Below are 17,792 nucleotides of genomic sequence, written 5' to 3'. Positions count from 1 at the left end.
CCAAAGGCAGAAGGATTTGAGAGCAAAGCAGGGCCAAGGACATGTATAACACCACCCCACACAGACACACAAGGGATCCAACCTGCTCGTTACTCAACAGGATCCCAAGGGATGCCATGAGCCAGCACAGAGCGATGGGGTTTCCTCCTGGAGGCCCTTCCAGCAGCTTGGCCATGGATGGACCAAACTCCCCAGGCTCTGAATCCCCAGAACATGAGAGATGTTCTGCAGGAGGGTGAAGGTGATCCCAGATGGTGTTGCATAGTGTTGTGTGCCTTCTACCCAGGAAGCCCTTAGTGAGCTTTTGGGCAGCTGAAACAGAAACCTTGTGTGTGGAGGGGAGGTGGCAGGTTGGGGACAGGGCTGTCTGTGTCCCCCAGCACTACAGAAAGCCAGCATCACTCCTTTCCAGCAGACAGCTGGGATTTCACTGCATTAAGGGAGAGAGAGAGAGAGAGAGAGAGAGCACGCAAAAGTCAGTTTGCATGGTTGATTAGCATCATGGTTGCCAAGATACGTAGCCATGCTGCTCTATTTATTGATTGTTTCATCCTGTCATGCAATTTATCCAGGCTTCTGGATACTGGAAAAAGGAACAAAGGGAGTTTGTGAGCCAAGGGACTCTCTGGCCTAAAGCACACCCACCCCAAAAGCAATCCCTTTGCTTGAAAAGTCCTGAAATTCCTCCTTTCAAAATGAGTTTTGGCCTTAACGTGTCTGTTACCACCTGTTTGGAGCAAAGGTGGCACGTAGCACCCAGTCTAAATGGGCAAGAGGGTCGGTGGTGCCTGCAGCCAGCGTGCCCCACTCAAAACAGCTGTGCCTCACCTCAGCCATGGCAAGAAGAGCCTACAGGTCCTGTCACATCACATCTCCACCCCCCAAAAAACTCTGTCTAACACCCTTTGGCATCACACAGCATTATGCTTTACCTTCTGAGCATCCATGCCTGTTCCTCATGTAGCATCATGACTCTTGGGTTGCGAGCTGGGGCTGAAGCCTCAGGTCTGCCTTCCATTTGCTCTCCATTCTTCCAGCCTCACCACCTCACAAGCCTTTTCTTACCACAAAGCTGAGACATTATTCCCTCCACCCCTCCCACTGCAGCTGTGTGGATCTCCTCCACAATGGGGAAGGCCAGGGAGTAAGAACTGGCCCTACAACAGCCCTGGGCTGGGCTTGGAGGTGAAGATCATGGGTGGGAATTGCCAGCTGATTCTGCAAAGTCCCAGCAGTGAAGCTCTGCTGCCACAGAGACCCAGATGGAAACACAACACGAGGCCATGAATGCACAATCAGGGCTGCAGCTCAGGGTCTGCCCAAAGGAGGTTCCTGTTGGAGGAAGGAGAAATTGGTTTATGTGTAAATAGCCACAAAACCAGCTGAAGGAAAGCAAAGGGAAATGAGTGGGAAAGCAAACTGGAGTTTTTCTGGCACATTTTGCTTTGCTGCCAGTATAAGGGTCCTTCTCCTGAGCAGGTAGCAAAGGCTGCACCAGCACCAGCTGCTTCTGGAGATTGTTTTCATTTAAACAAAGAGGCTGTAACTATGGAGAGCACTCACTTCCCCTATAAAGCACTGTGAGTGAGAGGCACCCCTCTCTGGGCACACGCTGTCCTACCCAGCAGGGATATTCCAGAGTACCCAGAGAGGCAGCAGAGCCCAGGTACAGCTCTTTAAGGAGCTCACAAATCTTTCTCTGCCATAATGGGGGGTGGTGGGGGGAGAAGAGGAAGACAAATTTAGTCTAGCCCCTCACAAAAACACCTTGGAGAAATAGACATGGCAACTGCATGGGGGGGTTGGACTGGATGATGATTAGAAGGGGCTATGAAGATGATTAGAGGGCTGGAGCAGCTCCCCTGTGGAGAGAGGCTGAGGGAGCTGGGCTGGTTCAGCCTGGAGAAGAGAAGGCTGTGGGGGGACCTCACTGCAGCCTTCCAGTCCCTGAAGGGAGCAGAGGAACAGGAGGGGAATCAGCTTGTTAAAGGGCAGAGACTGGCAGGACAAGGGGGATGGGTTAAAGCTGAAGGAGGGAAGGGTTAGATTGGATATTAGGGGGAAGTTCTTTGCAGAGAGAGTGGTGAGGGGCTGGAACAGGCTGCCCAGAGAGGGGGTGGGTGCCCCGTCCCTGGGGGTGTTCAAGGCCAGGTTGGCTGGGGCCCTGGGCAGCCTTGTGTAGCTCCAGGCCTGGAGGTTGGTGTCCCTGCCTGTGGCAGGGGGGGTTGGAGCTCTGTGATCCTTGGGGTCCCTTCCAACCCAGACCAGGCTGGGATTCTATGATCTCTGGAGGTCCTTTCCACAGAATTCTGTGATTCTGCTCAGCATCAGATGGTGTCTCTGTCAGGTCAAGCCCTGAGCTGCAGAGCAACAGGCACCATGTGCAGCAAATGTAGCTCTTGTCTTTCTGCAGCTGGGGTTTCTTCCACCTGGTAGAAGTGGCTCCAGCAGTGAGGTCCAGGCTCAGCAGGGGACACAGATACTCAGAGGGATGAAAGGCTCTGTGGCTCCTGCAGCAGCGGGCATGAGGAGGGTGATTTCAGATGAATCCTCACCCAGACCAGCAAACCTCACTCTGACCTGTAGCTCAGCAAAGGATATACCTCAGCACCTCCCCAGGTGAGTTCTTCCCATGGCATAAACCCACACAGACTCCACTGAGGGTGCAAATTCTGCATCTTATTTCTGCTTTAAAAATTGCAGTTCACGTTGGCTGAAAAGCCTGGGCAGGAGGAGAGGCAGGGAGAGGCAGCCTGGGCACAGCAAAGCACCCTTCAAAAGGCAAGAATTTAGTCCAGATGTGCCAGTGCCACGAGCCAAAGAGCTCCTCAAGGCAGAGTTCAGCCCCCAGCTCATCCATTCCTCAGCCCTTCCAGCAGTTGACTTCAGCCAGCTGCAGCCAGGAGAACACTTAGTATATTAATAAATCCCATAATACTGAATAAAGCACTTTAGTTTATGGTTTTGCTATAGGAACTCACCCCAGGCTACTTATAATTAACTGAACTGGAAATAAAGATTTCCAATTTTCCCCCACTAATTTTCTTTATTTTTTAAATAATCCCCACTGCTAATAACCCCCTTCTGCTCACAGTTACCTGCCTGGGTAGGAATATTGATTCCTGGGCAGCAAGAAGGCCCTTTCCTCATTGCACATCTTACTGCTTAATTCATCTTTCCCAGCTGCAGGATATCTCTTTGGCTGCCTTTTCAGACCAGTTCTGTGACCCATTGCTCTTTGTGATCCTGCCTAACCCCTTAAAGCCTGGGAAGTGAGCAAGGAGGAAGAGGGAAGAGCTCGTTATAGTCCTGCATCAGACTTCATCTCCACCAGCAGGCAGCTGCCAGCACGGAGAGCTGCCTGCTCCCAGACAGGAGTAGCTGGGGATGCTGGCAGGGTGCTGATTTTCCTAGCGTTTTTCACATCTCCTGCCAGGTTGCCTGCAGTCAGAGATGCCTGCAGACAAAGTTGCCTGGGTAAAAAAAGTTCCCATTGCCCTCAGTAAAAGGAGAAGGGAGAGGATGCTCAGGTGGTTTTGCCCAGAGATGCCAGCAGCGTCAGGGTTGAAGCGCGCAGCTAAGGATGCAAAGCCTTTCAGACTCCACGTCATTCAGAGCCCAGGGCTGGGGTTTATTGTCCTTTATTAAAGCACACAAGTAGCCACCTAGGAAGTTGTCGTTTACACTGTGGTAATAGTAAAATCATACCAACACAACCATTTCAGGAGAGAATTAAAGAGCCTGCGCCCCAGCCCATCGCAAGCCTTTAACTCCAGAGGCACGGTACAATAAAGCTTTTGCTTTCAGGATTTTGTTTTCTCTTCTCATAAACAGACTCCACTGAGCATTGAACAGAATGCCTGACACACTCACTGCGAGGGCCACAGAATTACCCAGAAGCTTAGTAAACATACAGTGATCGAGTACTTGGTTACGTGAGGTCCTTGCAGCAAAGTCATTATAACAAAATCCTCATTAAAGGAAAAAAAAAGCCAAACACCAGTGTATTTTTCTTTTTCTTCAGAGGACATAAATCTATTTAAAAACCCCAGCAAGAACCACAAAGGGAGCGTGGCTGTTCCTTAGCCAGCCACTTCACAAAGGCTCTCCTGCTCCCTAATGGCACTGCAGGAAAAGCCTGGCCCTCGGTTCTCAGCTTCATGCACGACTGTGCCCAGCACCCCATCAGACTGTACAACAGCTGACAGGCTGAGAAGACTCCAGGTTGCTCACTGACCGACACTGTGATTGTATTCACAAATACAACAGCTCACCAGACTCTCCCCTCTCCCCTCCCCAAAGGGGATGGATGCAGCTCCCCAGCAGAGCAGCTCTCAGGGAGTTCTTCCCAGCATGCTTGGGGGTCACATGAGATCTCCTAGTGAGTGCTCAGGGATAAACATCCACCTCAAAGTGCTTCAAGTGCCCAGATTTCCTCCTCCCTCTGCATTATTCAGGGGAAGCATTAATTGCCAGGTTTGCCCTGGTATCCCCCCTCCAGATTCCCCATCAAATGCTACTCAGCACAAAACTCCTCCCAGCCTGAGCAGTTCACAAGGGATCTGGGTCTTATACATGGAACACTGGAATTGCATCTATATTTTAAGCCCAACCATAAGGGAGACACTCTATATAGAAATATAATACTGGATTCTTTTGTACAGCATATATAAAGAACATGACAGCATTAAAATATTGGCAAATCAATACATTAAAAATACAGAATCTCATAGACCAGAGCACGAGAAATATATTGACATGAAATCTGTACAGTCCAGGTTGGAGCTGACCTCCCATCTCCAAATGGAGGTCAATGCTTTGCTTCCCCATCAAGCACCAGTGGCCACCACTGCCCAGGTGCCACCAGGATGTTGTGCTGGAGGGAGAACACAAGTCTGCTGCCCTGCCAGCAGGGAGGGCATTTGGTGGTTGAACTCTTCAGGAACGCTTTCATCACCGAATGAAATGACAGGGCATTTCATTTAGCACAAAGTTCTGGCCTAATGGGAGAGGGAAATCAATCTGGGGCTGGCAGGAGGGGTGGGACCTCAGCAGCATTGCCCAAGCGCTCCCACCATCGAGGTTCCTGTTTCATTAAAAACAAAACCCCAACTCCCTTCTGTAGGGTTTGTGTGCCCCTTATCTTGTGGGAAGCAGGAGAGGCTGGTTTAGGTTGCCCCTCCTACCAGACAGGTCCACGTCTTCTGGAGGAGCCATGCCTCTGACTGCTCCAAAATGGCCTTTCCCCATCCATAAACACCCAGAGGCCACTTCATTCCTTCCTCCTCTCACGGAGATCCCCAAGGCATGCTTGGCAAGATGAAGTCCTGTGGTATAGCTGTACCTCTGGCACTACAGAGAGGTGTATATACAGACACATTCTGTCCATTACTACAGTGTAATTAATACAGGCTTAAATAATAATAATTTAAAAAGCAATAGCAGCATGTAAACAAGGATTTGTGTTCATTCCATCCTCCTTCTCTTCCTCCTCTTCTGAGCTACAGCCAGTGGTTTTGACAGCCCCTTCTCACCACCCTGCTCCCCTCCCAAGGGTTTTACCACAGACCCAGTCTGCTGGAGCTGACATTGTCCTCCCCAGGCTCCCAGCCGTGGGGCAGTTGGAATTGCACCTGTCCATCAGCTCCCTCCTCTCCCTCCCCACATCCTGCCTTTCGTGATGAGTCATCCTGGAGATGATCTCGGGTTTTGGTTTTTTGTTGTCCAAAGGCTGCAGCCCACTTTGGCTTGAGCAAAGTCTCATTTCAGAGCAATGCTGCAGGAATAAAACCTGCAGCCGAGCTCCAGGCGAGCCACAGGAGCTGCCAGTGCCTGGCACAGCTCGGGGAGGAGGAAAGAATTAGAGTATCTCACATGTTGTCTGTCTCCCAGCAGCAGAAGTTGAAGTCCCAGGAGCAATGCCTGTTTTAAAGCCTTAATTCCTGAATCATCAGTAATGTTCCAAACCCCTAAGGGTTTTGCAGGAATCCAAGGGCTGATTCCAAGGGCGCTCCCTAGCGCAGGGTGCACTGGAATGGGAAAGGCATGGAATGGGCTCCCTTTTTCTGCATGTTCTCTTGCAGGATCCGGTTTTCCCAACCCCCCAAAGAAATGTTTCCTCACCTCTGAGTTCTGAGGTCCTGCTAAAGAGCTGTTATCTGAGTTAGCTCTGACGTGGGGGTGGTTGGACTCTGCTGGGCGACAGCCACCATGGGAATTTCCATGCCTAGTCAGGCCGGATTGTTAGTCCCCTCCGAGTTCTTGCAGGCATAGGCCACATCCTTGGCAATGCTGCACATCCTGTTGGACATCTGGAGCTCGGTTCTGAAGGCAGTGGGGAAGCAGAACTTCTTGAAGCACGCCTTGAAGTTCTCATCTAAGAAGGCGTAGAGCACGGGGTTCAGGCTGCTGTTGGCGTACCCCAGCGCGGTGCAGAAGCAGGAGATGGCCAGCTCAAGCTCGCTCTCTGCCTTGGCACCCAAGCACTGGACCAGCACGAAAATCTGGATGGGAGTCCAGCAAATGATGAAGACAGCCACCACCACCAGCACCATTCGGGTGATGCGCCTCAGGTTGCGATCCTTCTCCTTGGAGCCCGAGAGGACACGGACGTTCTTGAGCCTCCTGATCATGAGACTGTAGCAAATGGTGATGATCAGCACAGGGATCATAAAGGAGAAGAGGAAGACACAGATGCCAAAGACTGGATCCCAGTAATCCACAGGTGAAGGGAGTTTAATCAGGCAATCGATTTCTGCAAGTGCAAAGGTAGAAAGGAAAGGAAGATCAGCGAACCCAGGCCCAGAAGAAAGGCATCAGCATGCTCAGATTTGTTTAGTCATGATTAATACTGGAGAAGCAGTAGCAGTGGCACAGAGATGCAAGAGGAAAGAGTTCAAACAGCTTTACAGCAGAGAGCTCGCCACACTGCTGAGACTGGTACCCCTCTCCAGTGGTTCCCCAAGCCCACGGGCTCTCCTGGCCACCAACACCTCCCACCCCATGGGTGCATGTTTACTGACCGTTGTTTTCATTCTCTGCAGATCCCATCACCATCGCTGGGATGCCAAAGACTGAGGCCAGTGCCCAGATGCAGACATTCACCACTTTGGCCTTGTGGGGAGTGCGGATGTCCAGTGCTTTGATGGGGTGGCAGATGGCAATGTAGCGGTCCACGCTCATCATGGTCAGGGTGAAGGTGCTTGTGAACATGTTGTAATAGTCTATAGAGATGGCAATCTTGCAGAGGACATTGCCAAATGGCCAGAAACCCAAGAAGGTGTCTGTACCTTGGAAGGGTAAGGTCATCAGACACAAGGTATCAGCCAGGGCCAGGTTAAAGATGTAAATGTTGGTCGCTGTCTTCATCTTGGTGAATCTGAAATGGAGGAATGAGCAATGATTAGAGCTCCACCTGACCATGATGTGTAAGACACTGAAGTCTACCAAAGAGCATTCTGCCCCTTTAGAAAGGAGAGGATGTATTTCTCTTGTTAACAAGAGATTGAACGCTACCCTTTACTTTCTACCTCCATCATGCTTATCAACACACAGCTCAAGCCAGCTCCCACAGCAATACAAACGGTGCCCTCACCATCAGCTTCATGAGCACAAGAAGCCTGTTCCCAAAGCCTGTGAGTGGGGACCACGAAAGCCTGAGGCTGTCAACTCAGACCGTGCTTTATGAACAATGACCTCAGTAAGGCTGGTCTAGGATTCCATCACACGTGGCCTCATTATTATAAATATTGGTGAGAGCTTTACCCACTAAGCTGATTTGAAAGGCATCATATGGCCCAGGGGGAAGTTGATTAGCCATTTTATATGGGCTCATAGCCAAAGACCATGGCTAAGAGGAGCTATCAAATCAGAATGGGCAAGATGGCCAGTGGCAGCTGCAAACTGGTGAATAATGAGGCTTGTGCCAGGAAGCAAAACATCACAGTCACTAGTTCTAGAAAATAAAAAGAGGAGAGGGGGGGACAGTTTGCAGGTAAAGTCATGAGTTGACTCTACTTCAAAGGGGTTCTGTCATTTATTACCTTTAGTGCACGAACTGCCTACCCCAAAAGAAGGTTCACCTGGTGCTAATGGGAACCATCTCTGGTTTACACAGGGGAAGTGATGTGAAGAAAGGTGTGACCACCTGCCCAAGGAGAGAAATGGAACCTTGACAGCAACTCTGGGACTGACATGAAGACTTCAGCTCTAGGATGCTCCTCTCCTAGACAAAATGAGTTCTCAGGTAGGTATAATTTTAAAAGTACAGCTCATTTACCCTTTACTGTACTAATGGCCTTTGCAGGAATGTTGCCAGAAATGACAGGCAATGATGTGTGGTATTAACAGAGGGTAACATCTGGTTCATCTGAGGGTAACACTTAAACCCATAAACTACTGCACTGCTCACAGTTTGATGTGTGCTGGGAAATGATGGGGACCAAATGGACCTAAAAATCTCTTTTTGTCAAAATGATTCAGAACAGCAAACCCACAACTGCACTCCCCAGCACTGCAAACACCATGTGTGTGTGTCCCCACCCCCAACAAATGAGCTTCAGCTCTTGATGGATCATTTGAATGCTTGGAAGGACATTATCATTGCCACACTCTGAGCTGGTGACACAGGGTGACGTAGCCAGGTTCACAGTAACAGCAGCCAGGGAATCCACCATCCAGAATAGGAAGCCAGTTTTTGTAACCCCTCTTGGAGCTCTGTATTGGAAGTCAGATGTTAGACAGTGGCTTCAGAAAGGAAGAACAAACAATTCTACATGTGACCTTGAAAGCCAAGGGAAGCTTCTGGAGCAGGTGAAGACCGATGGAAGTATTTGAGGTCTCCATGTAAACCTGAACCAGGCTCCTCCTGGCCCAGAAATTACAGCAGTAAGAAAGACAGGGGGTTCTTAGAAATGCAGATCAGATAAACTTCTATAAGAAAAAGCAGCTCAGGAAAAATTATAGAGTCTCCTGGGTTGGAAGAGACCCTTTAGATCGAGTCCCACCACAGCCTCCCCCTGCCCAGCCCACCTCCAGACCATGTCCCCAAGCACTTCATCCACACGCCTTCTAAACCCCTCCAGGGATGGGGACTCCACCACCCCCCTGGGCAGCCTGTCCCAGTGCCTGACAGCCCTTCCAGTACAGAAACTCTTCCTGATCTCCAACCTGCATCTCCCCTGGGGCAATTTCAAGCCATTCCCTCTCCTCCTGTCACTGGTCACCCCAGAGAAGAGACCGACCCCGACACCTCTGCAGCCGCCTCGCAGGGAGCTGTAGAGAGCGATGAGGTCTCCCCTCAGCCTCCTTCTCTCAAGACTACAAAGCCCCAGTTCCCTCAGCTGCTCCTCACAGGACTCGTGCTCCAGCCCCTTCCCCAGCTCCCTCTCTCTCCTCTGGACGTGCTCCAGCATCTCAACGTCCTTCCTGTAGTGAGGGGCCCAGAGCTGGACACAGCACTGGAGGTGCAGCCTCACCAGAGCTGAGCACAACGGAACTGTCCTGCCCTGCTGCTGCTCACACTGTCCTGACACAGCCCAGGATGCCCTTGGCCTCTGCTGCTGGTCTCACTGTCCTGACACAGCCCAGGATGCCCTTGGCCTCTGCTGCTGCTCACACTGTCCTGACACAGCCCAGGATGCCCTTGGCAGATACCAGTGTCTTCCCTATTACAGGATCACAGGATGGTTGGGGTTGGAAGGGACCTCAAGCAGGCTGCACAGGACAGTGTCCAGGTGAGTTTTGAATGTCTCCAGAGATGGAGACTCCCCTCTCCAGGCAGTCCTTCCCAGGGCTCTGCCAACTTTCCAGGAAAGACATTCCTCCTCATTCTTAGGTTGAGCTTCCTCTATTACAGTTTGTGCCCATCACCTCTTGTCCTGTCCCTGGGCACCACTAAAAAAGACTGACCCCATCCCCTTGACCCCCACAAAGGGACAAACAAGGAGAACACCTTGCAAATCCCACAGAGCCAGGCAGCTGCCAGGGCTTTAGAGCTCTGGGAGCTCCTAAGCAGAATCACACAGCTACAGATGGACTCGGTGCTGCAGACACCAGAGCAGCAGCAGCAGCATCTCAGGTGGGTGGGTTTGCTGTTTTGTTTGAGTTCTTGCAGTTGGCATAAATGAAGCCATCCATCAGGTAGCAGGAGATGGGTCTGGGAATGGATTCAGGCACTTTTCCCTTCTACATCATCAAGGGGTGTGTGTAATTAAAATGAAGAAATTAAATCCCTGTTGCTCATCAGCCCACATAAAAATAAGTGTTGTGAGGTTAGGCTCCAGGAAATTACTCAGTCACCTCAGACTGTGCTAGCAAAGGTCTCCTGAGAGCTGTTTTCTTCCTCTGTATGCCACAGACCTGGCTGGGGTCACATGAGCTTCCCAAAGGTCAAGCTCGTTCCAGTCCATCCTTACAGGAGACGTGGACTTGGAAGCAACTCATCCACATGCCTCTAACCCTGACTGCTCTTACTGAGGTTGTAACAGCTGCATTTTTGAACCATGATGGGAAACTTCACCACTGTGGAACAGGAAAAGTGTTTCTCTATACCAGTGGGAGAACCCAGCAGCAATCCACTCACCCCTACCACCCACCCAGCATCCACAGAGGACAACGCTGCCTCCACACACACTTCTGTGCCTCAGCAGAGTGAGGAGTTTTGGGGCATCTCAGCTAACCCCGAGCTTGGGGTGTGCTGCTTGCAAGCCTCTTGCATCCCTCCACCCAGGGGACCTTACTGGTCCCTCTCCTCCAAGACACTTCTCAGCAAGAATTCAGAGTCCAGGTGGACTCGCTGAGCCTGGACCTGCCAAATCTGCTCTCCCCATCTCAGGGATGCCTCTCTGCTGTCCCCTTCCCCACTGTCACCAAGGTGACAGCAAAGCTGCCTTCCCTCGCTCTCTCCAACCAGGGACATGCTGGGGTGGCTGCCCTACCACTTACACCTTCAAGTGGACTTTAAGGCTCATTTCGTGCTCTTGAAAGACAGGGAAATTAATTTGCACCTAATTAATCACTTCTAGCTCCACTTTGTCTGCATGCTGAGAGCCAACAGCCATTATCCCTACCAACCAATGTTCCCAAACATTTCCAGAATGTTCAGTACAAACAAGAATCAATTAATCACTTCTCTGTGGATTAACCTCTTTTCCTCTGGGAACTGAGAGTGTTCTCTTTCTTAATCTGCACAAAAAAAAGAGACAAATTAAACTCTCAGGCTTTAAGAGGCACCTAAGCCCCCCCCCCTCTGCCCCCCACAGCATCACCCTGGTGCTGATAAGCCAGTGGGCTCCATGGGGGACGTTAGCTCCCTGCTGAGCCACTTTCTTGCACTTGGTCACAGAGGTATTTTCCTAATGGAGCATCTCCCACAGGGAGCTTCTCAACTCTCCATCCAGCTCCACCTTTGCCACAAACATAATGGGTTTGCTCTGCTCTTCTGTTCTCCTGGCTGAAGCCTAAGAGGAAAACCATCTGGGTATCAGCTCAGCCCTTGGCTTCCCCTCCCTGTTGCTCAGTGGACCTCAAGCAGCGTTACCTGGGATAGAGTTGTGCTTCAGCAAGGAGAACCTACCTTTTGGGAGAGGAGATGGGTAGGAAACAGCTCTGCCACAAACCAGCCTTTGAGGTCTTGTTTTTCACAGGCACAGATTCTGCCTGAACCTCGGGGTGAGCTGCAAACCTGTTGTTTTAGCATCATTCCCACTTCCCAGCCAGCCCTGGGAGGCTGCAGGACACGGAGCAGCTCCAAGTGCCCCAGGGCTAAGGACCAGCCGGCTGCAGCAAACCTCCAACCCGAAATGACACCCAGGGGGAGCAGAGCAAAGCCTTCAGCCCTGGGGACCCACAAGCCTTATCTGCAGCAGGTCTCTGCCACCTGGAGCCTCCCAGTTTTCATATCTGGAGCTACTCAGGATGCAGACAGTGCTGTCCACCTTGAGCAGCTGCCTCCACTCCCACCCCACGACCTGCCACCAGCGACAGCCTCCGCTGCCCTCCCCACACACAGGGAAGCAAAACAGAGCTGAAAAGGCTCGGGGAGGATTTTCACCCAGCTGTTCCCACCCTCTGACAGTGGAGATCAGCACCAGTTCCCTGACATCTCTACTCCCAGCCTGCTGTCAGCCCACAGCCTGTATGAAGCTGGTATTTGATCTGGCACGTACCACCGTAATCTGTGTCCTCCCAGCCACACACCACTCTGTGCTGCCTGTGTCCCCGCTGCTCTGATCACCTTTCCAGTGCCCCCTCCCTGAAATCACCCATTTCAAGCCAGTTTGTTCTTAATGGCTCAACAGGCCACAAAACCCCGGGGAGGATTTGAGGAGGACACATTTAAATCACTTAGGACAAGGAAATCAGGCACCACAGCAAAAGCAGCCAGCAACACCAGCATGTAACAGCCTGTTAATTACCTGGAGAGTGATTAGCAGGGGTTAAAGAGACTTCTGCCAGCCAGGGAGAGCAGCCACACTTTGGGACAGATGATTTTCTTGCCCCTCGAGTCTCACTGCTGTGCCTGGGTGACATTGGTGCCCTCTCTCTTCCAGGTGGTCTCTAGGCACAGACAGAGATATTGCACAGCCCCAGCTGCTGCCAGGCCAAAGGCAGAAGATGGGTGGCTGCTGCAGAAGGCTCTGCAGCTCACCCAGGGGCTCGCAGGGATGCTCATGGGTGGGTACACAGCCACCATGAACAATGCTTTGGACCAAGGAGGGTGTTCACCAGCATCTGTCCTACAGCAAGATGCTCTCATCCCTGTTCCTGTGCTGGATCTGCCTCTGGCTGAACTGCTCCTGTCCTAAACACTGCTGGGAATTGCCCAGTCCCTGAAAAGCACTGAGGACCAAATACCACATTAAACCTCACAGAATTACTGCTGCACGTGGGTAATTCCTTTCCACTCATCCCTCCAAAGCCAGGGGAAACCAAGAGCCCTCCAGCACCCACTGGAGTCACAGGAGCTACATTAGCAAGGGCCATGCACAACCTCCATGAGCTACAGGGCTCCATGGGGGTCTGGAAACTGGGGAGCTGCAGACCTGCCCTTTGCAGCAGTCCCCCCTCCTGGTCACCCTGCCATTCTTCCCCAACGACTCTGCACAGCACAGAGCCCTTGGCACAGGTTTCCCTTGTCTACAAATTGCAACAATTGTCTTTTTTTTTTCCAGGAAAACCTACAAGAGGCTGATCCAGAGAGAGCAGAAGACTCAGATGGCCCCACCGGTGTCCATACCACTCGCTTCACTTCAGTGCTGAGACACGCAGCTGGTCGAGGCTTTTCCCCTCAGAAAGCTTTCTATTAAGAAATCAGCATCCCTGCAATGTCATAATTAACTTCATTTTCCCTGTCTCAACACAGCCAGCTGCCTTCACCCCTACTCCCAGGGATGGATGCAGTTTCCCAGCAGAATAACAGCTGGCACAGCCATCCCCAGCCAGCCACCCAGCACAGGCACCTCCTCATCACATCCCTCTGAAAGCTTCACCTGGAAGCAGCAAATGGAAGCCAAATCTGCCAAAACAGCTCCTTGGAATGCCCTGAAACCTTGTTCTTTGATAGGGAGAGCTGAGCATCCCCAGGGCTTTGAGACAGAGATGTCGTGGCAAAGAGAAGTGCCCTAGAAAGGAGGCAGTGTTCCCACAAGGGATGGATCCAGGCAGGCAGAGCCAACACTGCTGGAGTCCTGCAGATCATCACTGCTGAGGATCACAGCAGCACGATGGAATGGAGGACAACAGAGGACTTGCTGCTCCAGAAGCTGCACGTTGTCCCTTGTCCCCTCCCTGGCACACCAGTGGAGGCTTGGTGGGGTGGGGTGTCTGTCACACCCTGTGTGCATCACCTCCAGCTCCACACATCATCCAACCCCACGGCCAGGGCATGAACAGTGCATTCCCCTTTTCTTCCCAAAGCCAAAGCTCTCCAGCATCCAGCCTGGCAGAACCCAGTTCACAGGTAAGAAGACCCCAGCAGCCTGGTTTTCCCCACTCTCCCCTCAAACCCTCTCAGCCTTGTTCAGCTCCTCGTTTCACATCCATTGAGAAGCAGTAAAAGGCAACGTATGCAGAAGAGAGCAAACAGCAGAAGGAGAAGGAGGGAGGGGAGGCATTATCTCCCCTGGCAAGGAACTCCACAATGAGTAAGCAGAACAAAGCCACAGACAAGGCATGTTTCCACAATAGGCCCTTTACTGTCCAGGAAATCGTGTTCCTGACAAGAGCCCTTCTCACTCTTATCCAATTAGCACTGCTCAGTATTAGAAGGGGATTGACAGTCACATGATGACTGCCTTTATAAATTAATCATTCCAAATGTTAAATCACTCCCAACATAATAGAGATGTCGGCTGGGGTCTGCAACAGAAGGGAAAACCCAGAGGAGGCTTTGAATTTGTATTTTTTTTTTTGGTGAAATGCTGGGAGATTTGAAACTTTCCCCTTGGTGCTGCAGAGAGCTCATTCAAGAGGAACAAACCCCAAGCCTTCCTGACACCTCCAATTTCCTCGAGTGCTGATATCAGAGTCTCTGTGTTTCCCAACTCCCTCAAAAACAGGAAACAATTACTGTCTCCTTCTCCACACCATCCTTTTCATGGAAGATAATATGCTTGTTTCTTACAGGTTGTGGAGCACGTTGAAGTCTGGTTATCCCTAGTGAAATGGAGGCATGGGAAGAAGTAGAACAGCTTTGGCAGGGTGCACCGTGCCTGCAGATGATAGTGGTGCAGCACAGAGGGCTTGCCACTCTTTTTTTCCATTAATGGAAGAGATTTCTATCATTAAGAGTCCCAAAACCCACGTTGAACTTACCAGCAACCAGCTTTCAAGCGACTGAAAAGAGATGCTGTTTAAGGCAGAAAGCCCAGAAGCACCAATGCTCCAGTCTGGGGAGAAAAAACCTGTGCTTGACAAGTCATCACCATCCTCCCCTGGCACTCCTTTGGAGCTCTGGCATACATGGCCAGGGTCAAGAGCAGGAGATAACCCAGCCCAGTTTATCACCACACCTGCTCCTGACCTCAGCAGACAGGGCAAGGAGAGAAAAATCCCTCAGAACCAGAAGTTGCAGTTACTCAGTGAACCAAGTAGATTCACTTCCCTGGGTGTAACTCAGCATTACTCTCAGCCAGTTCTGAGCTCCCAAGAGACACTGATGGGGACAGCCAGTAGACCCCACCACCTCCTTCCACACGTGCTCTAGCTCAACCATACTTCCCCAGCACACACCATTCAAGGGTGCCTCCTGGCTAACATTGAGGTTCTGGGGGGGAAAACAGAGATGAATCCTCAAAGAGGGATTAAATCTTAATTCTCTTGGGTTTTTACATATACATAAGGGGTTCTGGATAAAGGGGAAATGGAAGAAATGGAAAAGGCCATGGGGAGATGGGGGTGTCACCCATCTTCAGTTCTCTACTGTTAAAACCCAGTAAAAACAGAGGACACACACCAAAGAAGTTATGTTCCAGGGGAAATTCCAGTGCTAAATCCTGCTTTCTTTTCTTGGGTCCCACTCCTCCAACTGGAAGGTATCAAAGCCAAAAAGGAGAGGGACAGAAGGCACCATTTTAAAGGCATGGCCCTGCACAGCCACAGCACACACCCACCCTGAGCAGGATGCTGGTTTGGGACATCCATACCTTCAGTGATACTCCAGTCACAGCCCTGGGCAGGGGCCAGCAGGGTCCTGCTGTCCATCCCATGGGACCTTTGCAGACAGGGAGATTTCCACAGAGCCTTCTCCTCCTTACCTGGGTGCTAATGCTGTCCCTTCCCCTGCACACAGGCTGCCTGGCACTCCCAGGGAGCTCTATCACCACAGGACCGGGGCTTCCCCCTCCCAGAGGCTCACTACTCCCCATGCCTCCTTGCACCCACCCATGCCCACTGGAATGATTGCTACTACACTGGAGGAAAACATAAGCTCTCCAAACGTGGCACTGCTGCACCACCAGCCTCCTCCCTCCATCTCCAGGCTTAACACGATCCCTTCTCCCTGCCATAAACTCCTCAGCAGGAAGAGCACTGACAGGCAGCCTGATGAAACTCGTGTCACTTTGCCCTTGTAGCAGAGATTTAGCCACTGTTTGCTGGCCTGTGATACCATTTTGCAGCATCTCCCCCAGCTGAGCTGGGTGTATTCAAAGGAAAGATGTTTTGGAAGCAGCAAGGCTCCTGGCAGGAGCAGAGACTTCATCCCATCAGTGTCTGAATACCTGCTGAGTATTTTTTTATGCTCTGAGAAAACAAATTCACCCTGTCTTTTCTGTGCTGGCAGCATCCACCTGCCCCAGGAATCTGCTCTGAGACCGTATGAAATGGGAAGTCCCTCCCTAACACTCGGGGTACAGAGATCAGAAAGGGGGTGCTGGTGTCTGACACACAATCCCCACCCAAACAGTTGCATAAACTTATTTGGTACTTAAAATTTTGGGGGGGCAAATGGGGTTTCTGATTGCAGGAATAAGAGGGGTTGAACCACAGCAGATACAGACAGGGACACTTCAAGTGCCAGCAGTGTGCAGGGGCTGGACAGGGCTGCTGGAGCAGTGCACACTCCGTGCTCTGGGAAGGTCCCCCTGCTCTCCCCACTTCAGTGTGAGGAGCCAGAGAAGTTGCCCTCAACTCCCCATCACATCTTCTTTATCCCTACAGTTTCCAAAGGGTTGGAGGAGCTCTGTTTGTGGCTTTCCCCCCCACCCTGTAAAAGCAAGGCTGAGCCTCCCAGCAGGCCCTTTCCCTTGCAACTACATCCAGCTTTGGAAAGGACCCGCTCCCAGATGGAACAGCGCCTGCAGCCACAGCTGGGGTGCTGGACCCAGCACAGGATGGAGAAGTCCTGTTAAAGAACAGGCTCACCCTGGCAGTGGGATGTGCCCAGCAGATTGCTCTCCCCAGGGACACCCAGCTCCCTGCCCAGCAGTTTGGGGGGAAACATATAAATAAGAAAGCAGCCCCATTTTCTGAGCAGATCTGATCACTCTGTTCCATTCTCTGGGTTAAGCTTTAGGAGGCACCAGAGGGCAGCTGAAAGCTGGTGGGAACCTTCATCACAGCCTATGAAGGGAGAGAAATAAATAAAACCAAACCAATAAACCAAATGCCACGTTTTTACCTCCAAAACCCATCACAGTTACCAGGGAAGCACCTGCCTGTTTCACCCACAGCTGGGATTTAGTGGGGGAAGGTCTGTCCCGCTCACAGCCCTCCCTGGAGCCTCCCTGGTGTGCTGCCTGCGTGTCCTACCTGACGATCACATACATGACAGAGCAGTTGCCCACCAGCCCCACAATGCACACGATGGAGTAGACAACCACGATGGTGATCTTGATGCTCAGCGGTAGGAAGCTGTCCCCAGTGCCGTTGTTGAACCAGTTACTGGGGAGGAAGCTCAGGTTCAGCATGGAGGAGTCGTTCAGCAGCTTTCTCAGGTCAGGGTCTTCCAAAATATGGGCAGGGAAGAGCGGGTCCATCCTGAAACACCAGCCTGTGCCAAGGACCTGGGGCACCAAAGAGACAGTTTTAAGGTCTGCCAACCGGTCAGGGAGCCTGGGACCACAGCAAAGCATGTGTGTGAGAAAAGCTAGGGGAGAAGGAGGATTTATCGCCGGGGAGAGAGAGCAGTCCCGTCATCCATCCTCCCCCCGCCTTTCAGACCTCCCCAAAAGCATTTTGACGGGGTACAACCCTGGGCGGCTGGCGCATCCTGAGCACACACCACACTCCCGCATATCTCCACACGGGCAGCGCGGGGACCTGAGGGCTGCACAACGCCATCCCTCCCCAAG

General features: G+C 51.6%; 1 protein-coding gene across 1 annotated transcript; it reads right to left on the bottom strand.

Moving 5' to 3' along the window:
* Nucleotides 1-6,230: 6,230 nt before the first annotated feature.
* On the bottom strand, nt 6,231-17,477 carry OPRL1 (opioid related nociceptin receptor 1; the record flags this gene model as incomplete). The annotated part of the gene is made up of 3 exons (XM_084271391.1): nt 6,231-6,754; nt 7,023-7,378; nt 17,251-17,477. The coding sequence occupies 3 exons, from the start codon at nt 17,475-17,477 to the stop codon at nt 6,231-6,233; spliced, it is 1,107 nt and encodes a 368-aa protein (XP_084127517.1).
* Between the last annotated feature and the right edge of the window lie 315 nt (nt 17,478-17,792).

Source organism: Gallinula chloropus (genome assembly GCF_964237585.1).
Source record: "Gallinula chloropus genome assembly, chromosome: 16".
NCBI lineage: Eukaryota > Metazoa > Chordata > Aves > Gruiformes > Rallidae > Gallinula > Gallinula chloropus.
Note: the sequence above shows the minus strand (reverse complement) of the source record. Positions and strands in the feature narration are given on the sequence as shown.